Genomic DNA, 27,076 nt, shown 5'->3' on the forward strand with positions numbered 1-27,076 from the left:
TGTCCTCGCGAATATCGATACTCTTCCCATCACCAACCACCCATTTTATATTCTGGCTAATTGCATCTCTCCCCAATATCAAGCTTTGCCACCCCCAAGATAGACGAGAACCTTTGCTAGCATTCCAGATTTTAACTTCAGGAAAGTAAATTCCTTTTAGGATTCGACTCCATAATGCTGAAGGGGATTGTGCTAGTCTCCAAGCTTGCTTACCCATCATGCCCCTATTAAAATCAACGAGGTCTTTGAAGCCAAGTCCACCATTATCCTTCCTTGTTTTCAATACTTCCCATCTCTTCCAATGAACTCCCGATTTAGAGGCGTTTTGTTTCCACCAAAAGGAAGCAACTTTCCGTTCGATTGCTTTACAAATAGAAATAGGAATTTTAAATATAGACATGGCATATTGGGGTAGCGCCTGAACCACCATTTTGATCAACACCTCTTTGCCAGCTTTCGTCAACAACTTCTCTTTCCATCCCTCTAACTTCATATTAACTCTCGCTAGGATCCAAGCAAACATTTCTTTCTTTGACCGACCCCAGTCCGAAGGAATTCCTAAATATTTCCCCGTCTTCTCGATGATTGGGACTCTCAATTCATTCGCCATGTTACTCTTTAGATTCTGGGGACAACCATTGCTGAAGTAAATTCCAGACTTGTTTAGATTGATGGCTTGACCTGAGGCAAAGCAATATTGATTCAACAAATTCGCCATAGTTTGACACTTTGTGATAGGGCAATATATGCATCATCCGCTTGACCTGAGGCAAAGCAATACTGATTCAACAAATCCAAGAAGAAAATCGCATCATCCGCGAACAACATATGAGAAAGTATAGGGCAATATCTATTCAATTTTATCCCCTTTAAACTCCCATCCGCAATTGCTTGGGTTAATAAATAGGAAAGCACGTTCGCCATGATTATGAACAGGTATGGTGATAATGGATCTCCTTGCCTAATGCCTCGGGTTGGGTGGAAGTAAGGCAACGGTTCCCCATTAACCTTCACACTAAAAGTAACTGTGGAGATACATTGTTTTACCAAAGAAACCCATCTTTCACATAATCCAATCCTCAGCATACATGCACATAGAAAATCCCATTCCACTCGGTCATATGCCTTCTGCATATCCAATTTAAGAAGCGCCTGAAATTTTCTTTTCCTTTTGCGTATTCTCAGTTGATGTAAAACCTCCTGAACTAGAAACATATTATCCTGTATTTGCCTACCACTCACAAAGGCACTTTGCTCCATGGTAATGAGGTTAGGAAGCCAAGGTTTTAGGCGATTCGCCATAACCTTAGAAATAATCTTGTAGCTAAAGTTACAAAGACTTATAGGCCTGAACTGAGAAATACACTCCGGGTTTGAAACTTTAGGAATGAGAGTAATATGAGTTCTATTGAGAGAAGGATCAAGAGTACCCGAAACAAAGAAGTTGGAGACCATTTGAAACACATCCTGTTGTATAAACTCCCAATGATGGCGATAGAATTGTCCATTAAGTCCATCCGGCCCTGGTGCCTTCACTGCTCCCATTTGGAAGACTGCCTCTCTTACTTCCTCTAATGTAACTGGAGCCATTAAAGAGCCATTCATATCAGCCCCTACTAAAGCAGGGCATACCTCGAGGATAGGCTGAAAATTTCTAGGGCCCACAGTGTCATAAAGTGATTGATAGAACTCATTTATATGCCTCTTTATCTCCCCTGGATCCCGGCACCAAGTTTGCGCATCAATTTTCAGCAAAGAAATTCTATTTCTTTGTCTTCTCTGAATGCTAGTTGCACGAAAGAACTTTGTATTCTTATCTCCCCACTTAAGCCAATCGATGCGCGATCTCATGCCCCAATACAATTCTTCTTGCCTCCATAGTTTTTCAATACGTTCAATGATTTGCTAAGTGCTCGCCTTACTCGAACCCATCTCTGTACTATTGGTAAATTCAGTGAGTCTCCCTCGTAACATCGCAATTTATTTGGAAGCATTAGAGAACTTCTTTCGACTCTATTCTACCAAGGCCTGTGAAACCCTCTTCGATTTACTCACAATATCCTCTCAGGGATTGTTTTGTATATTCCACGCTTTCCTCACTATCTCACTACAGTCAAGCTCCTCCAACCAGAAAGCTTCAAACTTAAATTCTTTCTTTCTTTTAGTCCAAGATGAGTACACTGAGAGCAATAATGGACTGTGGTCGGAGCCAATTGCTGGCAATGCTTAGGCTTCCGCAGTAGGAAATAACACTCTCCAATCCAAATTACATAGCACCCTATCCAGCTGTTTTTTTAACCAAAGCGTCACCCTCTCTGTTGTTGGCCCAAGTAAATGCACAACCCTTGCTTTCAATGTCCATAAGTGAGCAATCGTGCAAGAAGTCGCAGAAGGCAGCGAGCCTATAATGATCCTTTGTTCTTCTCCCTACCTTCTCCCAATTATATAGAACTTCATTGAAGTCTCCAATACAAAGCCAAGGTAGATTATTAATAGAGGAAATGATGCGTAATTGCTGCCACAGGAGAAGCCTCTCCTGATAATTGGTAGGAGCATGCAAAAAAGTAATTCTCATCCTTCTACCATTGCCATGATCTTTGCAAGTTACATCAATGAATATCTTCGAGCTATTCTCTACTTCAACAGCCACCTCATCGTTCCACATGATTACTAGTCCTCCAGCAATACCAACTGGGTTTATTATCGCTGAATTCTGAAAATGAAGCCGTCTCCTGGTTCTTTCCACAGCAGGTTCTTGATTTTTCATTTCCATTAGAAAAATTAAACTGGGCTTTTCAAGAGCCACTAAGGCTCGAAGATGCTGGAATGTTAGGGGAGTGCCCAAACCCTGACAATTCCAGCTCAAAATCTTCATATATACCCTGGTGGCTTATTAGAGCTAGCCACCAAAGCCCACTCATTCACACCATTCACAACCCTGTAAAAGAGCATAAGTCCACTATTCTCTATTTTGTTGACTTTTCAATGCATTTTCTATTTTTTTTCTTGGTCCAAAAATCCAAATATTACATGAACAGATGATGTTGGTTGTCTTGAATCTCACTGTTTTACCCCCTATTTCAGAGACACAGTGCCTGATTACTTACCCTTCTTGGGCAAGTGGTCGAATTTCACTGCTGAAGTGAAGCAGGGGTCGGGTGGAGATGGACGGAGTGAAAGAGAGTGAAGATTTCTGGAGTGGTTGCTTGAAGAGCATGGACGTAAAAGAGAACAGAATGTCAAGTTCATACTAGGAAAATAAGAAAAAGAAAAACAAAAGAAAAGAAAGAACAAAGAGAAAATATTATAAATCTTAAGGGTGTCAATGGTCGGGTCAGGTATTCTGGATACTCGGCTGGCCTGATCCGAAATGAAGGCATGAAGGACCCGACTTGTATATATCCCAATCCGCAGGCCGAGCCGGGTTGGGTCAGACTGGGTCACATTTCGATTTTCAAGTTTGTTTGTTTGTTTGTTTTTTTTTTATATATTTTATCCGTACTATTGCTATCAAATAAAATCTCAATAGCTATATTTATTGAGAACTTAAATATCAAAAACCAAAATCAACATGGTGATCAACTCGTGAATGAAAAGGCTCGTCAATGATGATAGTCTAGAAATCCGCAATTCCCCAAAAACAGCTCACCTTGACACGCACCCGCACAACATACATGGACACCCACATAACTCAAATAAGTATGAAGACAGAATCAAAAAGTACGATTACATAACCATAGAAGCATCATCAACCAATGAATGAACTTTCTTATGATCTATATTCACTTAAACCCACGATTTCATCAATTTCTACAAATGATAATGAGAGGAAAGAAAATTAAGATAAAGTCTGAACTTGGATTCTAAACATTGCACTTCCCCCAAATAACAAGGACTTTCAGAGGAAGTTGCAGGATACGAGGCAACTGAACGCCACCAAAAGTGGCTACAAAGGTCTAATCCTGTGAGTACCCAATCAAATCTTCACAACTTGTCCACGCTTCAGCCCGTAATACCTTGCTACTGGATCTGTCACCTGAATACGGGACAACTGAACACCACCAAATGAGACATACGAGCAGCAAGATTAATCAGACATATTTCCGTAATCACCACACTCAACAAATCATCAAATGTGCATTGCAATCAATTGCTACAACCCATATTTTAGTTTTATCCACTATGTAAATCCCTAGCGTAACATGACCTTCCTCATCCATAATGGCGGGTCAACACTGCAATCATTAATCAATTTCACCAAAACAAATAATGCATAAAAGATCCATTATTACCATCAGTTGTAGCATTCTGGAACCAACTCACCAAATCGTGAAACGAAATAAGGGAAAAGACCTTAATCACCAAAACGGAAGGTGATTTATGGAATATGAATGCTGTCATGAATTGGAGTTGTATTGAAATCTTGGAGCCATGAGCTGCCCTAGATGGACTGTTTAATTCTACGAAGGATCATCATAAAAAAAAGAGAGTAGGTTCTCAATTCTAAAGATTACCATATATACAAAAAAAACCGCATCCCCTTTCTTCACAATCATATCATAGCTTCCACATAACTAATCATGTTTTCAGATTTTGGGAGAGATTATTCTTATCTATATCATAATCACTAGAAGTGAAATTTAGAACATTTCACGCTTCTTCCTTTGTTGTAAATTGCAAAAAATGACATATAACATCGACAAAATTAGCCCTAACTCGCGTTCCCGAGTGGTCCTTCCAGGAGATTTTGCCAATATAAATCACAATGGTATGTTCAGACTAACAATACAACCTATGAAAAATATTTGCGAAATATAACAAGTTCAACTTCAAACATTGGCAGAAACAGTTTGTAGAAATCAGGTGCATGTGCTCCTGTTTGACAAATCATGATGATAAGGAACATGCAATGCTAATACCGAAGAAATAGAAGATTCACAAGCAAATATATAGTGGTTCGGCTTTATCTCCAAGTCTACATTCACTCTCAAGACTAATAGTCGTAATACGGGCTGGATTGTACTAGAAATCTTCCCAACAAGTTATGATTGACAAGTACTGATCATTTATAAATGATAGATCATACTATCATGACTCAACTACTGGCACTTACTTTTGTATACTTGATTTTTCACATAATTACTATACGGCAAGACTATCACAGTGAAGATTTTTCGAGAAAACAAAACAATATCAACAGGGAAAGCAACTCAGAGCAAACATTCGAATTACACATTACACTACTCTCTAACATTTTAGTCTAGAAACTCTTCTCTTAAATAGCCATCTTCAATCTTCCCATTGGAGATTCTTTAGAAGATCAACTAGCCATTAGAGATTCGTTGGTGCTGCCCTCCAGAGATGGTGCTGGCCATATAGTATTTTATCTTGAATATTTGTAGATTATCCGGAAATAGGTCTTGCAGCAACTGTCCCGACGCTGACTTCTATGACAATTCTGATAGACGCTTGTTCCTGTTCCCAAAAGACTTCTTGATCTTCTGTTGTGTAACTCCACCCTTCAACTGCTATAATCTCAAACATCCTCACATGATCATTATTCAAACGTCACCAATGACATGATATCTCAGCATCAACACAAACATCGTCATCAGTTGATCTTTAAGTCCGTCGGTGCCGTTTACGGAAAATTGGTGATGATTTGCGATCAATTATCCAATGATCCTCTTGAGTATCTTAGTGTCCAAAGACGTCACCTTGATGAAAGATTGACCATGATATTTCCAAGTCATCATGAACATCTCGTCATCTTTGCCTTGTTCTCCTCCTTGTTAAGATCCTCATCCTTTGTACCTAGTCTTCGCTAAACTCACAAAGGTCATTAATATTATCATAGTCTTCCATTTGGTAGCTGCTCTTTGCCAATGATATGCTGCTCTGATAACAATTAACGATGCTGATCTTTTCGCTCCTTCCAAGTATATTGACAATTTCGACTCTACCAAGCTGTTTATCTTCACGGTCCTTCCAAGATTTACCAAATGTCATCGTTCTAGACTTGTTCACCATCACTAGGTCCATCCAACTATGCACCCGATTTTTGTATCTCTAAGTTATCACGAACATCCATGTTCTTTTTTGCTTTTTCACCCTCGATCAAGATCCCTCCAGATGTTCACATTATCTGAAGATTCTTTCAGCTTGTAGACATTTTCAATGCCCAAATATATTGTTCACCTTATATATCGGCAGAGCATTCTAGACGGTGGCAGAGCACTTCTCATATCAAAATCTTCTGGTGTAGTTTATAACAAACATCTGCATCTCGGCTTGTGCATATATCACTTGGTACTACTCAATCAATATACACATTAGCCGTCTTTGATTGTCTTTGTCATTATCAAAACAACCTAGGAGATTTTCCCAACATGGTATATGTAAAACAACCTCAGTGAATGAGCTAGGGCACGAGAAAAAGATGTTGGGAAGAGAACATACAATAAATGCTAAAAATGCAGAGGAATTTGATTGTGGAACACTATGATTCTTTGTGATTCTCACACAAAGCATAATGCATTTTCATTCACAATTTGTTTGGTGGGTCACTCAAGTGAAAAAAATAAGCAAACTTTTTTGGGCATCAACTAGAGTTGAAGATATGTCATCAAGAGACAGGCATCACTGTGAGCATTTCGTCCTATAGTTTATTATCTAACGAAACAGAGCCGACCCAACCCAAATGAGAACACCCACCCAAATGTCAGTCGTTGACCTTCCTTGGTTGGTTTTTGGAAATATATGTGAAAAATATCCCAGTATCAATTTGTATTACGCTTTGGATTGAGGGAGCAGAATGGAAATCGATGCCTCCAAAGCCAAAAACTTACCAGAACCCTAGATAACTGATTGAAGATGGACGAATCAATTAATTGGATCTGAACCATTTCAATGTCCAATTCTTGAAAGCACTGTATTTCATAAATCACCAAATGCTCGATCCTGGATTCTTTTCAATGAAAATAAAAAATCAAAGAACAATATTATTACAGAGAGAGAGAGCAACGTGAATGGAAAGAGGGAGTCCAACGTCAGCATCATTACCACTGCGAGAGAATGAGGGCGATTCGCGGCAAGCGGAGGGGTGATCGGGTTCATCGCTGATCAGTTGAACTTAGATCTAGGGTTTCATCGCGCTCAAAGAGAGAGAGAGAGAGAGAGAGAGAGAGAGAGAGAGAGAGAGAGAGAGTTGTGTTCCGCGTAGGATTATAACCTGACCCTACCCCAACCTTAATAATACCTATGCCTGAAAACGCTTAGTCGAAGAAGACGGAGACTCGACCCCCAAAAAATCCAAAATTTTGGGGTAGGGTAGGGTCGGGCCAGGCCTTTTTGATACCCCTTATAATGCTATGACTGCATGCAAATACTATGGATACGAATACTGAAGAATGAAGACACACTGATATTGTTTAGAGTGCACCGCGCATAGTATACGGGCAAATCAATTAGCTACAAAAGATCCTAATATTAAAGAATACTTTCCTCGACTTGTTTTATTTCCTAAGGGATTCCAAATAATCTTATAACCGAATTGTTTATCTCTTCGTAAAGAGCAGCATCAATTAAGTTGGGCTTCTCTCCACACTAACTCTTCGCCATAACAATTATTAGTTACTTCTTTTTTTCCAAGAAATGTAATTATTGCTAAACAAGTCACTTCACTAATCGGATGAAAATTTCTTTAGTCATTTGAAAAAAGTGAATACTTAGATTTTTTTTATGGTTTACACAGCACGAGGGAGATTTAGTAGGCAGTTTTTTCAGAGATAGATTTACACAAGCACCGAGTATAGTATTAAGCCGATGGGGCTTCCGAGAATTTAAGCACCGATTATATTGAAAAAGCATATCTTAAAATCATTTTGCTTAAAAGTAGATTTTCTAATAATCATAAGCATTTTCAAAACATAAATTTTGAGTCCTTTCAAGAAATTTGAATATCAATGGTTGGGACAAAGTCCACCTTTTGTCATCATATAAATTTTCAAATATATCTCGTGGTCAGCATGCACTTGGGACACATTTTTGATTGCTCATGATCTTCACAGTGATCTTTCGCTCGGGATGCATGTGTGATCCCTCCTTTTAAAAACTTTTGCGGCGGTCAGCCTGCACTTGAGACGTATCTCCGATCACTCACTCTAAAAATCGTTGATAAACTTGTGCTTGTGACACTTGTTTGATCACCCATTTAAAAAGACCTCCAATCACCTTGCACTTGGAATGCATGCTTGATTGGTCGTTTCAAATCTTTGATTAACTCGTACTTTTCTTTTTAGTCGAAGATTAACTTGTACTTGAGACACGTGTCTTGTCGTCATCTGGAAAGATCTCCAATCAATTTGCAGTTGGGATGCATATTCGACCTTTATTTTAAAAACCTTTGTCGCGGTTAGCATGCATTTTTTTTTTTGGGGTCAAAACGGTTAGCATGCACTTAGGAAGTTGAAAATGACATATTAAAAAAATTATGCACATATTGTTATGACTGTCGAATATGACCTGGTTATTAACATTAACGCATAGCGAATTACATCATGTAATATACTAATTTTATAGGGCCATTTTTTTTATGCTCAATCGGAGGAAATTTTTTCAGATATAGTTTCTGATTCGTGGGTTACAATTATGAATATCCCATCCAAGCGGCGAAAAAAATAGTCTATCATTTTTTTTCATTCGGTGGATGACTTCACAGACCGACGCACAGCATTATATAAGCAAGCAATCTCCTAAAGTACAACATATAAGCTAAAATGAACGCGTCCATGTCCTCCCTTCACATTTGTCTCCTCTCTCTTTCTCTTTTCATCATCTTCGTCTTCCTCCTGAAACACAAAAAGAACCATGCAAGCAACACCGCCACCCACCCGGCACCGCCCGGCCCACAGCGGCTGCCACTCATCGGAAACCTGCACCAGCTCGACCTATCCAGCCCTCACCACCGCCTGCGGCAACTCTCTCAGCTCCACGGCCCACTCATGTCCCTGAAGCTCGGACTCACGCCCGCTCTTGTCATCTCCTCGGCGAAGACAGCGAGAGAGGCCATCAGAGCACATGACCTCGAGTTCTCGAGCAGGCCTTCCTTGGCAGGCCAGTGGAAGCTGTCGTATGGCGGCTTGGACATGGCCTTCGCACCGTATGGCGAGCACTGGAGGCAAATCCGAAGGATCTGCGTGACGAATCTGTTGAACCCCAAAAAGGTCCAATCGTCCCGTCCAATATGCGAGGACGAGGTCTCGAAAATGGTGGAGAGGATCTCCATTTCAGCTGCTGCTTCTCCTTCACAGACAGTCGACCTGAGCGAGACGCTCTTGTCACTCACCGCTTCGATAATCTGCAGAATTGCCTTCGGGAGGAATACCTCGTCGAACCCGAGCCGAGGGCCGATGTTCTTAGGTCGTTGAGGGAAGCTCAGGCTGTGTTGGGGAGCTTCTGTTTCGAGGACTATTTTGGCTGGGTCGGTTCGGTTGTCGATAAGGTGACCGGTTTTTCGTCGAAGTTGCAGAGAGTTTTCGTGGAGTTGGATGCGTTCTACGAGATGATGATTCAAGACCACCTCGACAAGAAGAAGGAAGAAGATCCAGAAGACTTCATTGACGTCTTGTTTCGATTGAGCGAGGATCGGTCGGGTTCGGTGCATGTCAGTAGAGATCACATCAAAGCGGTGCTCATGGTAATCTTCCACGTCTTTCGTAAGGACTCGTATAGATTATGAGGCAATAAAATGATATCCCTAAGAAACACGTACGTTTTTTTTTTTTTAATAATTGGACTAAAAGTCTTAAAATTTATCACGAAAGTGTAATTAAATTCTAAAACTTTTAAAAAGTGCAATAAAATCCTAAAATTTGTCATGAAAGTGCAATAAAGTTCTAAAACATTCAAAAAGTGCAATTAAGTGCTAAATCTTTCAAAAAAGACAGTCAACGATAAGACTTGATTGGATCAATCTGAAAAATTTTAAGACTTAATTGCACTTTTTGAAAGTTTTAGGATTCAATTGCATTTCGTGACAAGTTTTAGGACTTAATAGTACTTTTTGAGAGTTTTAGGATTCCATTGCACTTTCATGACAAGTTTTAGGATTTTCAATGCGTTTTTCCCTTCATTTTTATAAGCGGGATTTAAGGTTATGATACATATCTATTTTCATGTTCAATAGTCACCCATTTAGATTTGTGTCTTGATCTCAAGCCCACCTGTGTAGGAAAAAAAAAACTTACACCGCGAGTTTACCTTATAAAATCAGTAATTAAATAATATTTCTATTAAGTAGTGTGGCAACTTAGAGGTGAAATTTAAGTATGGGAGTCATACTCGGTATCCAAATAGAGTCTGCAGCTTATATTAGGCTAGTTGCCAAATTCTAGTGAAAATACAAGTGCCAAACTCTAATTTAAAATCTAAAACTCATACGATGTTTTCCACTCTAAAATTAATTCCGGGGTGTCATGTAATTACTCAAAAAAAAATTAAAATATTCGCCATACTTTCTGTAATCACAGAAAGCTTTAATTTAAAAACATAACTATATCACAATAAAGCACACATGCATAGAAACAATATAGTTTTTATCTCTTAATATATCTAAGGGAACTTTATATCGTACTTGGTGAAGATAAGACATTAAAATCATCAACAATTAATGAAATTTGTATATATGTTGGAAAAAATTAAAGCATACGCGGCCACTACAAAGAAAGTTTTGCACAAAGCCCTCACCTGCGCTTGATTTGAAAATTATGAATTTATGATTACATACTCTTTCAAATTAAGAGTGTATAAAATTATTTGCGGAAAATTTTTGTACGCCGCCGGAGCATCTTATAATTACTCATTACTATATATATATATATATATATGTTTGGTACAGGATTGATATGACCCTTTATCCAAGATCCTGCATGCACTATCTACTTCTATACTTTTGGAATTTGAAACTTATCATCTGCCCTAGAAATACCCAACACCGGACCCACCCTAGCTTTGTCAGTTTGGATGGTTTCTGCTCCCCGCCCCTTGCATCATGTATAGAGCAGCGGCAGACTAAAGAAGACAAATTCACAAAAGGCATATGCCGTTTTGTCACTTTCGTCCGTTAACGGTGCAACGGGAGTCACACGTTTGATTCTAGAGTTAACTTGGACCGCCATGACTCGAGCATAATTTATTGGTGCTTCAAGTTGCTTAAATTAAGTATTCGAGTTTTAATTTTGACAATTGTATTCATTTTGTTAAATTATGAATATTTTCTTTCATGATTGCAAGTGCAAAAAATGTTTTATAATAGAGATGTTAATAGAAATCCTACAGTCAATTTGTGTTAGAATAAATATGTTTCGACCATTCTTTTTACATTGAATGATATTTTATATTGATGATGTTTTTAGAATAAATAAATAAAATTTAATTTAATTTATTTTTTAATCTAAAAAATCCCAATTAAGATTCGCATTTCTCAAGAAAATCGGACAAACAATTTCATTGAGACAACTTGTGGTGGGTGGAGCACTCTTAGGGCCCGTTTGGTAACGTGCCAAATAGTGAAAATTTCTGTTCTTTTGTTCCCAGAAATAGTTTGGGAACAGAAATGCGTTTGGTAAACTTTTTGTTCCTGGGCACATTTTTGCAAAAATTTGTGCCGAGAAACAGTTTTGGAAGAGAAACAAGAAGTAAAAAAAAGCTGCTTCTTGTTTCTCGGCACAATTTTGAGAATCAGTTTTTTTTCTTTTTTTTCTTTTCTTATTTTTGTGTTGTTCTTCCCTGGCTGGGCTGGCCGCCGGCGACCGGCGGCCGGCTACAGCCCAGGGCCGGTGAGGGCGTCACGGCCCTCGCCGGCCACCGGCGGAGGCGAGGGTCGCCCTCGCCGCCCGGGCGAGGCCGCCTCGCCCGGATCGAGCGAGGCCGAGCCTCGCCGTCGGTCGCGACGGCGAGGTCGGCTCGCCCGCAGACGGCGAGGCTCGGCCTCGCCCAGCGGCGAGGGTCCGGCCTTCGCCCTCGCCGGCGAGGGTGACCCTCGCCTCCGCCGGCGGCCGGCGAGGGCCGTGACGCCCTCGCCAGCCCTGGGCTGTGGCCGGTCGCCGGCGACCGGCCATGGCCAAAGAAGAAAATGAATAAAAAGAAAAAAAAAATTAAACAATTCAAAATATTATTAAAATATTATTTGGGAACAGAAATTTTGTGTAGTTACCAAACGCATTTCTGTTCTTTTCTACTCTAGGAATAGAAATTTTGGACAGTTTATCAAACGCCTTCAAATACTCAGAAATTATTTCCGGGCACAGAATAAAAAAAAATCATTTCTGTTCAGAAATAACTCCGGGGCACAGAATGGTATTCATGCGCACCCTTACTCTCCAAGGAGTAACCGAGTTGTCACCTTCTCATTTTCTTTCACAAAATTAATTTATTAATTAATGTGTCATAATGTAAATGCCATAACAAGTCATTCGACTTGGTAATTGTTTTTCACAGATAGATACTAAATATTATAGATTCTACTAGTATATTTCCTTTAGTGATTAAGGGTCTGTTTAGTAACGTTTCTGTTTTTTTGTTTTTCTATTCTTTTGTTCCCCGGAACAGAAAAAGAACAGAAATCCGTTTAGTAAAAAAAATCTGTTTTTTTGTTTCTGGAACAAAAAAGTGTTCCTGAAATAGATTTGGAACAGAAACAAGAAGTAAAAAAAATCTGCTTCTTGTTTCTGGAACAAGAAAAAAGAAACGATTTTTTTTCTGGAATCCTCCAAAAACAAGAAACAATCCATTGGCCGCAACCCGCCCACCGCCGCCTCTTGCCGTCCTTTGCCGCCACCTACCGCCTGCCTTTCTCCGCCGCCCGCCGGCCAACGCTCGCCGGTCGCCTCCCGCCCGCTGGCCGCCTCTTGTCGTCGACCACTGTCCTCCGCCGCTCGACGCTTGTCGCCACCAGCCACTGGTCGTCGTCCTCCACCGCTGGCCGCCGTGCTCCATCGCCCAACGTCGGCCGCCACCCGGCGCTGGCCGCCCCCCCTGCCAACCACCCGACGCTGACGATCACCCACCATCGGTCGCCGTCCTCCGCCGTCGGCGGCCACCCACCACCGGCCGCCATCCTTCGCCGCCGGCCATTGTGCTCCACCGCCCGACGCCGGGCACCACCCGGTGCTGGCTGCCCTCGGCCACCTCCCGCCCCTGGCCACCCGACGCCGACGGTCACCCACCATCGGCTGCCATCCTTCGCAACCGGCCGCCATGCTCCATCGACCGACGATGGCCACCCTTAGCCGCCAGCCACCTCCCACCGCCGCCGCCGCCCCCCGCTGCTGTCACCGCCGCCCAACGCCACCGTGCTCGCCGCCACGACCGCCGTGCTCCACCGCTTCCCGCCGCCGGCCGCCATCCTCTCGCCGCCAACCACCGTCCTCCCCCCCCCCCCCCGGTAGCCCAGAAGGGAGAAACTCGTCCATGGAATAGAAATGGATCATTCGCACCCTAAACGCGTTTCTATTCTTCTTCTATTCCAGGAATAGAAATTTTGTGTAGTTACTAAACGCTATTTTTTGCTCAGAAACTGTTTCAAGAAATAGAAATAGAAAAAACTATTTCTGATCAAAAATTGTTTCTGGGAACAGAAACGTTGCTATGCAGACCCTAAGTGTACCGGGTGAACATAATGCCATGCCTTGAATTTTCCTTGTACTTCATCGGTTCCAAACTTTTGGACTTTGAAACCTATCTTGCGACCTTTAATACTCACCCCAAGACCTATTCATTATGCCAGTTGCCTAGGTTCTCTCACACACCCTTATGTATAATGTTGAATCTAATCATGACTCACTTAAAACAACCCAATTCACAACTCAAATCTGTATCGACCCAAACACAAATCCAATTCAACCTTTTTAATTGCTAGGCCTATATGCAGATAAAAAAACTAGTCCATTCATCACTTCATGGATGGTTGGGTTCGGATATATCGTAGCGAGGAAATTTCACTACAGGTCCTAAATCTATGTACAAAATGCATTTGAGTCTTGAACATCTCAATTAGTCTAATAAGTTATAAACTTTTACCAAAAAGTGAAATTGTATCTCAAACTTTTCAATCGGTTTGCTTAAATCCTAAATCTTTATTGAAAATACAATTAAGTCCTGAAATCTATGTTGAAAATTGCAATTTAAGGATGCCATTTGGCAAATTTGGAGTGACACCTAGACAATTTTAGGTATTATTCATTGAAATGACTTAAATGCACTTTTTGGAAAAAAAAAAAAAAGTCTAGGACTTAATTGAATCAATTGAAAATTGTAGGACTTGAATGCGTTCTGTAAATATGGTTTAAGACTTACAATATTCTCATGGTAGTTTGTTAGCACCACCTATGAATAGCGATTATTTTTTCCATTAGTCAGGATAGAGTAAAAATTCTTAATTATCAATTCTTTATTTATGTTATGTCCATTATATTAAGAAGATTGCGCATTAGGTCATATGGCTGTCCTACTTTAACACGACATCTAACTTAACCGAGTAGAGAATGCAACAATTTGGAAATCATATATTTCACATAACCAATATAAATGTGTAAAATTTTATTGAAAAAAAAAATTGATGCAGATTAGATACAATCTTCATCGAATTCAATTGTGCTCAATACATAATATTTTTGAATTATATTATAGTTTAAATATTTAAATAGATGCATATCTGATAAAATTCTTGCTGATTATTATTATAGTTAAAACATGATGGAGAACATGTCAAGTAAATCAATTTTTTTTAGTACGACTTGTTTAGAATATGCTCGTTTTCTTTTATCTGAGAATATGCTTGTTAATCGTGAACAACTTTGTGACCGGATGAGCTAGTCATCCGGTTTCCGAGAAAGGTCCTTATGGTCCATGAAGGTCCGATACTCTCCTTAATGAGAACGGACCATCTCGCAAGCATTTCTCATTTTTCCAATGAACTAAAATCCAAGGAAATTGACAAAATTTAATTTTGATTTGAGATGAAATATTTTGATGGCCCATGGTTCATGTATGCTCATTTGACAATGCTTTCCTTTTTCGGTTTCCTGTCAATAAGGTTATTGCTGGATAATTTTCCGGCAGTTTTCGCGAAATGGGAAGGATTTCCCTCATGTCATTATTGGAATTATATTCACGAGCTAGATAAATCAACTAAATAAGTGTGCATATACATATACACACATAAACGTATATATAAATGTATATATTTCTTAATATTAGTTTGCAAGTCAAAGATGGATATTCCTACAGAAATTGTCAGTACCTGTGTAAGAATGTAGACAGTCTTATGTTTAAATATATCAGGTTGATCCGAAAGAAACTTTATTTCATGCATGCAACTATTCTGGTGTCTGCTCGCTCATTTCTTTTCTTTGTTCACTCGTCTCAGACGACTGACACGAACGCCGCCACGCTGGTGTGGGCAATGACGGCGCTAAAGAAGAACCCCGGAGTCATGAACAAGGCTCAGCACGAAATAAGATCGGTGGTCGGAAACAAAGGTTTCGTGGATGAAGACGACCTCCACAGCCTTCCATATCTCAAAGCCGTGGTCAAGGAGACGCTGAGACTTTACCCACCAGCTCCATTGCTGCTCGCCAGAGAAACGACCCAAAGCTGCATTCTAAGTGGGTATGAGATAGGACCGAAAGCCCTAGTTTACATCAATGCATGGGCCATTGGGAGAGACAGCGAGTGCCGGGAAAGTGCAGAGGAGTTTTGGCCCGAGAGGTTCTTGGGAAGAGATGTGGATTTGAGAGGGCAAAGCTTTGAGCTCCTGCCTTTTGGTGGTGGAAGGAGAGCGTGCCCGGGGGTGAGTTTTGCAGCTGTGACTCTGGAGTTGGCGCTTGCCAATTTGCTATACTCGTTTGAGTGGGAACTTCCTGAGGGAATGGAGGAGGAGGACGTCGACACGGAGGCCATGCCTGGACTTACCATGCACAAGAAAATCCCACTTTGCCCGAGAGCCAAGATCAAGAATGATGCTTAATAAGGATGCTTGGTGTCCAATGTTTTTCTGTTTGATATATACATATCTCAATCTAGAGAGATACAGAGAGAGAGAGAGAGAGAGAGAGAGAGAGAGAGAGAGAGAGAGAGAGAGAGAGAGAGAGAGAGAGAGAGAGAGAGTATGTAACCTTTTGTTTTGGATTGTGTTGGATTTTTATTTCTCCCTTTGGTGCATTTTTCATTGTTATCCTAATAATCGGACTATAGGGGTCCGTTTGTTTGCAGAATATTAAATTCCAAGAAAATGCTTTCATCCTTTTCTGGTGTTTAATGCTGGAAAATTCATTCATCAGGGGAAAATGACTTCCTATCTTTGACAAACGGAAATCAATTTCCACTCTCCCATGGCATCCAATTGTTCAACACCGTCTATCTTCTCTGTTTTGCTGACCTCACGCACCATGGCGAGTGTCCTGGTATCTTTTGACCCAGGTATGAGATGATTTTCTCCCGGACTTCCATCTTCTGCCTCTCGATCTCCTCCTTGACCCTGAAGGTGGACAGAGCCAATCTCGGCATCTCCCCGTCCTCGTCGGAAATGGACAGGTTGCCCCTGAAGCTCAAACTCCTTGACAGAGCTTGTTTCCGATGGTGGACCTTGATGCGATGTCATGCCTCAGCCAGCGATGTTGAGCCATGGATGCTGAGCCTAAGCCTCGGCCAGGGTTGCCAGTGTTGAGCTGTCCTGCCTCTATTTTTTCTGTTTGAACTTGGAGTCAAGCTATGCCTTGGCCATAGACGCCAAGACTCACCTCTAGATTTGGCGGTGGCGACTCGACCATGGCTGTGGGATTTGATGGTGAGATTGTGCGACGTCATCGTGCGCAGAAATTGAAAATGAAAAATCTTGGAGGGCGCAAGATGGGAAAGAAGGTAGAGCAGTGACAGCGGTTGGCGTCTGCGCGTCCTAAGATGCAGCAGTGGCCGATCTTGAGCATTGCCTTGGCAGCTTCGACAGTGGTGATGGCGAGCCGAGGTTGGCATTTGGGCATGGAGTTGGCTAACGGAAGGAAGAGTGAAAGAGAGAGGGGAGGGAGGAAAATATGGAAAAAGTGGCAAGTAAAATGACACGTTTGCCACCTGCTTGGTCTTCATAATTAGGTTTTTTTTTTTTTTGTCGAACTCCATAATTAGGTTTAAGAATCCAAGATTAACTTTTTCTTACTTCCCTAATTCAGGGGTTCATCGTTTTATTTGGTCCATTGGATGACGGAAGTTTTTGTCCATATTGTGTAGAGAAAGTCTTACGAATTAGGTTGCTGGTTTCAATCGAATGAAAAAAAAATGATGAAAAATCATAAGAGAAAAAAATAAATTATTCACAACATATAAACTACTTATCGTATAAAATTTAATTTAATCAAACTTTATCTAAAGTTTGATAATATAACATGTATATCACACGAATAATGCCCATCTTCTTACGAAAATAAAAAGCAATTTTTCTCTTTCTAAACTACACTAGAAATTGTCTGATTTCAATCAAACATTGAAAAATAAAACTATTTTTCTAAAAATTAATTTCTTAGAAAACATTTTCCAGGAGTATCAAATTTCCGCGAAACAAACAAACCTTCAACCAACCATGCGATGTCTGAATTTCTGTTCCTACTCACTCAAGAAAATACACAACTAGAACTCGAGCAACTATCAACAAACCATCAACCCCCAAACCAAGTACCGAGAAACAAGCCCAAACATTTCGAAAGACGCAGTAGCTACACCATAATCACAAACAAGGTGAAGGGTTTTTGGGTTACGGTCTGAATACTTTTGGTCTCCCATTTCAGATCCGAACGTGGAATAGAGTGCATCACAAAATGTAACGGAGATCAATGACAGCAGCCAAAGTGTAAAATTTCCTTAAAGAAAGTATTGTGTTATGACTATTTGCTCAAAATCAGCACAGGTCTTTCACATTCTCGACCCTCGCGAGGAATAATTGATCATCTGGGACTCGATTCTCTCCAGTAAGCAAATAGCAGATTGCCGATGGATAAATAAACAAGAATGCAAGTACTTGGCCAAAGCTAGAAAAGAATAGCACACCTCTCTCATGAATGAGAGACAAAAACAGCCACTTTGCTAAAATGGAGTGCACGGCTTACAATTTCCTAGGCCTGCCCCGCTTTCCTGGTTTTGCTCCTGATTTCGCTCGACTCCTCCCAGCACTTTTTCCCCCAGTTTTAGCCCCACCGCGACCTCTACTAGGAGCCTTCCCACCGCGTCGACGTTTTGGATTGCTCCGACCATTCTCCTGATCACTATCATCAGAATAATCATCAGCCTCAGCTTCATCTTCAGAGGCTGAGTCTTCTTTTTTTGACTTGTTCCTCTTGCCAGTCGCTTTAGCAGCTCTTTTACTGCTGGTCTGCTTGGCTAGTGCTGTTTTATTCTCGGGTTCCTCACTTCCTATGAAATAAACTAATAAATTAGCAGGCTTGAGTGCTGCAGATTCCCAGGATGCTGACAATAGTTAGATCAAAGACAGAAATATTTTATGAGCTCAGTTTCGCATGAAAATTGAACCAGCGTACGTGAAGTAGATGTGACTACTTCAACTCCGTTTTGGTCACATCTGTAAACTGAAATCTCATTGCAGTGCACTATAATGACCATATTTAACAGACGGAACCCTGTTGTTCGCAAATCAGCATATACCTTCAGCAGCAGCTTTGCCATCATATATGTCCAGCTGCGAAAGTGGAGAAATTAGATGGTTTTAGTTATGCAGTTATCAGCAACAGTTAACAAAGCAGCAGCAGCAGAACAAGATAAAATAAAAAAAAATTCATCTTTCTACTGTCTCGTTTGACTCAGAGCCTTTTTGAATTGATTTGATGACCATGGTTTACAAACTTTGCACACAGAGACTTCTAAACAACTAGTCTCGAGGAGGCAGCTAAAAGTACCTCTTCTCTGCCACCTCTTATACTTTGGTTTTCTCTACTGTCTTAGCTTCTGGAAGGAACCATTACGAACTGACGATGAAAGCCATGTGCGAGGCTTCCCTAGCTTCCAGCCTCCACAACAGGCTCCGGGTATCTTAATTTATGAAGGGAGGGGGGACAGTAATATTTCTACAAGCCATACTAGATCAAAACTGAAGATTTCAAGCATGCATCATTTGTACATGATCAATCGAACCAACTTAAACGAATAAAATACAATAGTCCAGCCGCCCCAAGAAAAGGCATAAAAATAACTCTTTCCAGGTTCAGAGAATCCAGATACCTCATCCAGACGATCGCTGATGTTTGCTCGATCAACTATAACCATTGAATGGCCCATACCACATGCAACGCTACAACAAAAGGATTATCTATCATCAGATCATAGGCAAAATGGATATAATGCGGATCCTTCCTTATTTGCCTTAGCGAATTGAGTAAAAAGAAAGGCTTTCCCATTTTTTTAGGTTATACACCCTTAAAAAAGCGGCGGTTCCAAAGATGTTTGCCAAATAATATCCATTGCAAAAATTACAGATATAAGATCAACACAGTTTCGAAAGAATAAATGCACAAGCAATATAGGTCTCTCTACTCACCCAATGACGTGCATTCCCTCCAGTATGTCCACCTTCTTGGGAACAGCAGAAGATCTAAAGAATATTCATAATTGCCGATCAGCATTTGAGAGGAAAAACTAAAGTTGTGAGGAGAGACAGAACGTACTTCTGTCCGTTGGGGCCATATCCAAGCTCTCCATATTGAGCATGGCCCCAACTTATGCAGGATGCATCAGCACCGACAAAGTAATGCATATTACCAGAATCCATGCAGCGTATATTCCAACCACTGAAAGAAACAAGAGTTAAAATTAATATAACATGGCAGCCATAAATACATAAAAATCCTTCCACATCAAGGTGCTTCTAATTATTCATTATGATGTCATAATCCGTAATTATCATTATGATGTTATATTCCGTAAACACTGGGGAGCTTTAAAAAAGCACTCATGAGGCAAGCTAGAACTCCATAAATCAAGCACAATTTCCTCGATTGCATCTCAACCCATTTACTTCCCTTTCCAATAAGAGAAAAGAAGAATCATGAGGCAAGATAATTAATAGTCTAGGAAACAGAAGCAATGATGTAGAAGATTGTGGATGACCGAATCAGTCAGCTAAGCACACACCGTAAAATCAAAAAGAAATAATTTCCTTCCACCATCTACATAATTAGGCGAGTACATGATGAACAGAACCTCAAGCTCCTAAAGTAAGTGCAAATAAAAAGGCAAAATTACGAAGATGAAGTGAAATGGCAAAGAAAAGAACCTCAAATCCATAAGTGGTTTAGGATACATCCAATCATCACCCGTATTCTTTATTTTTCCCCACATATATAACTGTCCTCCACCTGAAAAAAGAAAAAGGAGTTATATAAAAATTTGCAGAAGTTGCAGATTGATGAACATAAATATAGATGCATCTTACACTTTGTCTAAATCATTTTAAAAAAATGGCATCTAATAGAAGTGTATTCATTTTATGAAAAAAATTGACTTTGGTTTTAAGGGCCCTCATAATAGGAGTGGACATTATACTCATGTTAAGTTACAAATTCTGTTCCCGGAAAACAGCCTACAAAACATGAAAATAACACTTGCACCTAAAAGGTAGTAAATATTTAGGGCACTATCATGAGATGTGCCCTTCTCCAGAGCTAACGAGATAATAGTTTGAGAAATTTGATTATAATAAAATGACAAGTCTGATGGAAAGGGAGGTTCGACTAGAAATGGATCGATCGGCAACTAATTAAGAATCTGTACTTTTACTGGGAGCAACTTTTCTATGAAAGCTTAGCTCTGCTTCTCTGGACGGTAGTTTATGGCCTAGCTGTGCTTGGAAAACGAAGCATAACAAGGTTGTATTAGAAGTAAACTCCAAAACTATTCTACAAATTATAAATGGGGAGATAATCAGGGAAGCTGACAGCAACTGCAGTCTGATGTATCCATCCATGAGCTTCTACAGTGGAATTGGCATGTGAAAGTGCTTCGCACTTAAAGAGAGGGAAATATGTGTGCCCCTAGGTTGGAGAATTAAACAATTTCAAATACAATTGAATTTTCTAATTTATCTGAACACCCTAGATGTCTTAGAAGCCTACTGCTAGGACTTAGAGTTGGTACGCACATACCTACACAGATTTCATATTACTTCGCTTTTATCAATAAATTATGTTTAAGCCCCAGGAATTAGCCCAAAAGAAAAGAATGAAGCTATTGACAATGTCAAAAAGTAATATACTAAAGTGACTGCAACGAACTGGCCAATCAGTATGGCCAAGAAAAAAAGAATCAGTAAATCATCTTACAACTCCAAACTAATAATCTGAGATTAAACTATACACCATTCAATCAATCACCACATCTTCCAAAAGAATATTGAAGTATTAAAAAGCAGAAAGTACAATCACATTCCAAAGAGTCCCTTTATCTGACTTACTTTTGGCCAAATCCCAGTGTCCTACTTTATTCATGCAGATTATGCTACTCTGTAATGGGGAATCAATAGAAGTGCTAGTGTACAACAGCTGGATGTGAATGACAATATTAATATTCTAAAAGAGGCATTAGATGCTGAAAATGGACATGACACCTTAGGGCCTGTTTGGTTAAGCCTTTTAAAGCAAAAAACAACCTTTTGCTTCCCTACCAAAAAGCAAATATTATCTAAATTTTAAAAAATCATAAAAAAACTTATATGTGAGTCTAGGTGTCAATATTTGTACGTTGTGAAAGTTTCAGGTGTTCCAGGTCAAGAAAAAGTCAAAGTGCATAAATCACAAAAGTTTAGATCAAGCAAAAAGCAAAAGGTAAAAGTTTATCCGCACACTCCCTTAGTCAATTCAGTAGATTGTCCCAAATTACATATCCTCTTTATTAAAGTCCAAAGTACAGACAACCAATCAAACGGCTAAATCCAGCTCCAAGTTCTGATAGAATCCACAAAGCCAATATGTTGTATGACCAATGAAATACTAGCTTGATTATCCAATTTAAAGGGAAAAAATGCAAATAAGTACCTGCAGTACAAGCTGAATTAACAGAACCCGCAGAAATTACAGCATCAGGAGGCAAGACATTATGCTTCTGGAAAATATCAACACGACGAGGGAGCCACTCATCCTTCTGCTCTCTGTGCCCAAGCCTACAAGACAGCAGTTAGATGAGCGTTGACCAACAAAAGGCAATCTTCCAACAGAAAAGGTTAAGCTCGCAAAATAATTAAAGGAACCAACCTGCCATAACCACCAAAGCCCCACCTAAACAAATTCAACCACAAGTTACTCTCGATATTGTAGATATTAAACATAATGGTAAAAGATAGAGATACAAGTGATGCATACGTGTAAACATAGCCTTTTGAGTCTACAGCCACTGGAATCCCCAGAACGGACATGGTAAAAGAAAACTTGGTTAGAGAATTAAGATCTATTATCAAAATGTGCATCGCATCAACAAGTTTGTTAAAATCAAAATGCACATCACATAACAAACTAGCATAAGAATGTGTCATCTGTGCGCATGCAAGGGGGAAGGAAAGAGACTTAACACTACCTGTGTGGTTTGTTCCACAAGCGACTTTGACAATCTTTTCCCCAGCCAGAGCGACTATTGCCTTTGGGCGCGGTTGGGCTTCATAAGCCAATTTCACAGAGCTATCTTTAGTATTATACTGCACATGCAAGCATGGGCAACATCAAGCAATAAGTCATTGTGTAAAGGGTAAAGAATGAAGTCACTAACCAAGCATCAACTTAGATTTACAGTCCCTGATAATGAACGATACAAATTGTTGGTTATGATTGGAATTTCCGCCACCATTAGACACTTTAAATAGGATTGACAGTACAACTACACTGTTCTCTTCTAACTATGTTTCACCACAGAAGCAGGAGATTCTTCAAAGAAGGTATCACCAAACAGAAAAATCAGATCCTTTTAGTTACCTCATTGTCAGTTCCATGTCCAAGTTGACCATATTGGGGAAGGCCTGCAGTTCTAAAATCCGAAAAGATCAAGACCTACTTCTAAATATTGAAAATCACAAAGGTAAGGATACCCATTCAAGATATTCAACAAACCCTACAATATAGAAGCTCCTTCTACAGAAGATAACCAAACAGTGAAATCCGCCCCACAAGCAGTAGTTTTAACCTCAGTCACAAGACAACGAACAGGGGATGCTTCAATTTCTACAAAGAGAGAGCAGCAAAGAACAGATTCCTGTCAATTTAACAACAAGAACTCGTGGAAAGTTTTCGAACAAACTTGAAAATACAAGATAATAAAGAAAAAGCAACAACCATGATGCTTTTAAGGCTTTCTCATCTTCCTCCTCAACAAGAATATATTCACGCAATTTATGAACATCATATTCTTCCTTTCCATCAGACTTGCATATCCTCCACAAGGCTACTCACAGCATGAACGTTTATTGAAAAATAATAAAAAATACATATTTATATACAATATTGTGGTTAATATCTATCTTACAAATTTATCCATATGCATTAAAGAACTAACTTCCGATGAATTCAACTAAGTATAACCGTAAAAGGTATTCTTGAGAAGGAAAAACAATTCATCAAGTAAAACTATGAGCTTGCTCCATGTAGTTAAGCCACATAAAGCAGATAGAGACTCTATAAATTCATGCCTTGCCTCTTCCAAAGTTTAACTCTAGATCTCAAAACCTAAGAACAAAATGGCATTACAATCGCAACCATTAAAACAGGCAATGAGTAAGATTCTTCCCCAAAGGCATGAAGTTTCAATTAATCGAGATTCCTCTATAGCATCTGGTCTAAGGTGGAGACACTTTTTGGGTAGGCTCAGAAGCAGGTAACTACGGACACAGATCAATATTCCAAGATCCAAGATTTCTTCAAGAAAAAATCAGCACATACGAGAACCAAATTAACCAGTATTCTAATGCCACAGCCAAAAGAAAACAGAATACAGACTAACTCTAACTGTGTTAGCACAGTGAAACTCTGGCACCACACTCTACAAGTGAGAGTCCTCCTAAAGGGGGAAGACACCACATGCAAACTTCAGAGAAGTCCACATGAAGTGAAGTATAACGAAGGAAGAATCATCAGAAGCACACCTTTTGTCATAATACAGGTCACAACCATAATCAAGATGCAGGGGAAGTTTTAATAACATAGAGACGATCTCCTTACATAAACAGAATCGATAGGGGATTCTTTATCTCCCCTTTCCTCATCATTCCAATTCATTAATATAGATGAATTATCCCCTCCCAAATGACCCATATCCCCTAACACAATATAACAATGCTTATACTAAAAAATGAAAACAACACAGAGAGTGTAGGTTTCACAACATTAACTGTGTTTATAACCAAAAATCGAAAGAACTTCCTCTTTACATAGCGAAGATTTTACTAGTTTACAAACTCAATGAATATTCAACAAAGATAATTGTCTAATCTTATTTCAAAGTGGGGATACAATAGCCTACCATTTCGCACAGAACCAGATCCCAGCTGTCCATGTTTATTCAAGCCGAAAGCAAGTGAATTTCCATCATCCGTAACCAAAACAGTATGGTTCCTTCCTGAACCGGCTTTAACAATATTGTACCTTCAACATAAGGACTTTCACAATTTAGACAGACAGAAAGTGACTGATAAAGTGTCAGTATTGCTCCACGTAGTAGGGAACATGACAGAAAGGAATATACTAGAAACTTCCTCGCCACTCACAAAAAACTTTGCAAACTCATTTCATGGCTCTCATAGGTCTTTATTGACATCTGTTTAACATAAGTTACCTAGTTCGCTAAATTCGCTAGGTTAACTTCCAGTTCATCTCACATAACAGATGCGATAAACCAGGGGATAATCAGAAGAACCCATTCACCTTCCCTGAAAATTTCAAAATAACCAATACCCAAATTCACACAACTAGTCAGGAAAGCCATAAATTATGAAACTATGAGCTCAAATATTTTTCTTTTCAATTTATAAACGGCTAAGACAAGAAGTCGTCGGTATTTAAACACTTGTTTTAAAAATATCTACACTACTTATGAAAAGCTATATTACATACATTCAATATGGCAGAATCACCCACGACTTTGACTGGTTAAACATCCTTACGCCGAATTCCTATTCCTCCAAATTTATCACGAACAGAAGTTTACAAAAAGCAGTTTCAGAAGCGCACGCTTCCCAATTCATGAAGAAAGGGTTTAGCTGTTGCTAAGGGATGTTAAATATTACCAACCTAAAACAGGCAGCCTTTACAGGTTCGACTAATATCAAGGATTCAAGCAGCCCAAAAATATATGCCATTACTAATATTCAAGACAGCGAACTTTCACGGCTCCAACAACTAATTTGCCTCAAATATGTCAAATGAAACGGCAAAAGGGACTCTGCAAAACTAAACCAAAAACTCGTTAAAGAAGATGGCACACTTTTTAAGTTCAGACACGACTGTTGGTCGATCACGCTGAATGGTATCTCCATGACCTAGCTGCCCTTTCTGCAAAACCGAGCTCCCGATTCATCAATGACAAACAGCCAAAACTACCACGAACCACATATGTCTAACAAAGTATAGGACTAACGTGCCTCATTTCGACCCCACGTGTAGCACCTTCCCTCGACATCTAAGGCCACGCAGTGACAAGATGCTGCACAAACGTCCGACAACAAGGCATCAGAACCTGCTCGGAGAAACCAAAATGCCAAAATGTTCTTGGAGCAGCAATAAAACTCCAAGGCAAACGAGAAACCAAACTCAGTAACTACCACCGGCGACCGACAACTAACAACATCCAACTCAAAGACCAGGCATAAACAAGATTGAACTTCACAGACCCCGCATCGCGGAGCTTCAAAGGTCAAAACTTAACTGCTTCCGGAGGCGACGAGACGGATATTGATGCCGACGAGAGGACGAAGCCGAGTGGGCGAGACCAAGTTGCCATCCACAGAGCCCTTCTTCCGACCGAGGCTGTCCCAGGACGTGCCCCCGCAGAAGAGCAGCTCCCCCGCTCTCTCCTCCGCTCCCGCCCCCGCCTTCTTCTCCTCCGCCGCCGCAGCCGCAGCCGCAGCCGTAGCCGACGACATTCCTCCTCCGCGTCCGGCTTCCCCGCTCGAAGAGCTCCCGGAAAGAAGAAAAACCACGAGGCGGGGGGACGATCCAACGGCTAGAATTTGAAATCTGGCCGATCGACGGCCGGGGGGCCGGGCCCAAATTGGCGGGAAAGGAGGGGCGGGTAACGGCTAGTAACGGCGGATCGGTGGCGATTCGGGGAGTTCCTTCCGCGACCGAGAGGAGGAAGAAGACGGATGGATGGAGATGGAGGAAGAAGAAGAAGAGGATGATGGAACCCTAATTCAAAAAAAAAAAAGAAGAATAAGAAAAAGCAACCGGCGAACAGAAAAATGGGGGAGATAAAAAAGCGATCGCTTGGGGTGTTTCCGACTTACGAGAATAGGTGAGGCCTCGCTCTCTCGTATTAGTTAAAGCCGAAATAAATAAATAAACAAACAAACAAATAAATAAATGAATAGGAGAGAGAGTATGTGTCTGTGTGAAGCAGCAGGATATACCCAAGTTGCTTTATTATACTTTTAATATCTTTTCTGTGTAAAAAATCTTTCACTTTCCCCCCGCCCCCCCCCTATTATTTTTTTAGTTTTCATTATTGTCGTTTGTTACTTTCCTCCGTCACGTTATTTTGTCCTTTTGTACTTGTTGTTTAGGGGTTTTTGTAGCCTGTTGTCGAACTCAAAGTCAGTCGTGCTTGATACTTGAAATTAGACTCAGAGCTCGAGTCGACTCGATTGCAATTAACTTGTCAATAATACCGGAGCTCGATAAGCTTGTTCACTTTGTGCTTATTTTGTGGTTACAGGCATTTTTTAGGAAAAAATAATGAAAGTTTTATTAGATTATGAATATATCGAGTTGAGCATTGACAAGTTTAAGTGAAACTTGAGTTTGACTCGACAAAACACTCGTGTAGG

At 40.2% G+C, this 27,076-nt stretch overlaps 2 protein-coding genes and 1 long non-coding RNA gene across 5 annotated transcripts; 1 reads left to right on the forward strand and 2 right to left on the reverse strand.

Moving 5' to 3' along the window:
- Window positions 1–3,798: 3,798 nt before the first annotated feature.
- Window positions 3,799–7,158, reverse strand: LOC130140846 (uncharacterized). The gene is made up of 3 exons (XR_008818854.1): window positions 7,063–7,158; window positions 6,849–6,967; window positions 3,799–4,051 (listed from the first exon to the last, which is right to left on the reverse strand). It is a non-coding gene; the product is annotated as an uncharacterized LOC130140846 (long non-coding RNA).
- Window positions 7,159–8,615: 1,457 nt separating this feature from the next.
- Window positions 8,616–16,242, forward strand: LOC115693115 (cytochrome P450 71A1-like). Its single transcript, XM_056321181.1, is given in 3 exon segments — window positions 8,616–9,389; window positions 9,392–9,733; window positions 15,428–16,242. Coding segments are annotated over 3 exon segments (1,554 nt in total). The 5' UTR covers window positions 8,616–8,777; the 3' UTR covers window positions 16,028–16,242.
- A 1,646-nt stretch (window positions 16,243–17,888) lies between these two features.
- On the reverse strand, window positions 17,889–26,529 carry LOC115693121 (uncharacterized). Of its 3 annotated transcripts, none has more exons than XM_056321297.1 (16): window positions 25,957–26,529; window positions 25,673–25,734; window positions 25,516–25,583; window positions 24,556–24,677; window positions 23,156–23,261; window positions 23,016–23,067; window positions 22,624–22,741; window positions 22,413–22,443; window positions 22,305–22,328; window positions 22,089–22,201; window positions 20,333–20,414; window positions 19,725–19,847; window positions 19,598–19,651; window positions 19,282–19,351; window positions 18,709–18,742; window positions 17,889–18,459 (listed from the first exon to the last, which is right to left on the reverse strand). In XM_056321297.1, the coding sequence occupies exons 1-16, from the start codon at window positions 26,171–26,173 to the stop codon at window positions 18,152–18,154; spliced, it is 1,584 nt and encodes a 527-aa protein (XP_056177272.1). In that variant the 5' UTR covers window positions 26,174–26,529; the 3' UTR covers window positions 17,889–18,151. The 3 variants fall into 3 exon arrangements, with proteins under 3 accessions (XP_056177272.1, XP_030475954.1, XP_056177271.1); XM_030620094.2 differs by having other exon boundaries at window positions 22,089–22,213; window positions 25,957–26,528; XM_056321296.1 differs by having other exon boundaries at window positions 22,089–22,213; window positions 25,516–25,579; window positions 25,669–25,734; window positions 25,957–26,528.
- Between the last annotated feature and the right edge of the window lie 547 nt (window positions 26,530–27,076).

The sequence above is a fragment of the Syzygium oleosum genome, unplaced genomic scaffold (assembly GCF_021117445.2).
Source record: "Syzygium oleosum isolate NSW1041296 unplaced genomic scaffold, Sole_v2.1 Sole_v2.22, whole genome shotgun sequence".
Classification (NCBI taxonomy): domain Eukaryota; kingdom Viridiplantae; phylum Streptophyta; class Magnoliopsida; order Myrtales; family Myrtaceae; genus Syzygium; species Syzygium oleosum.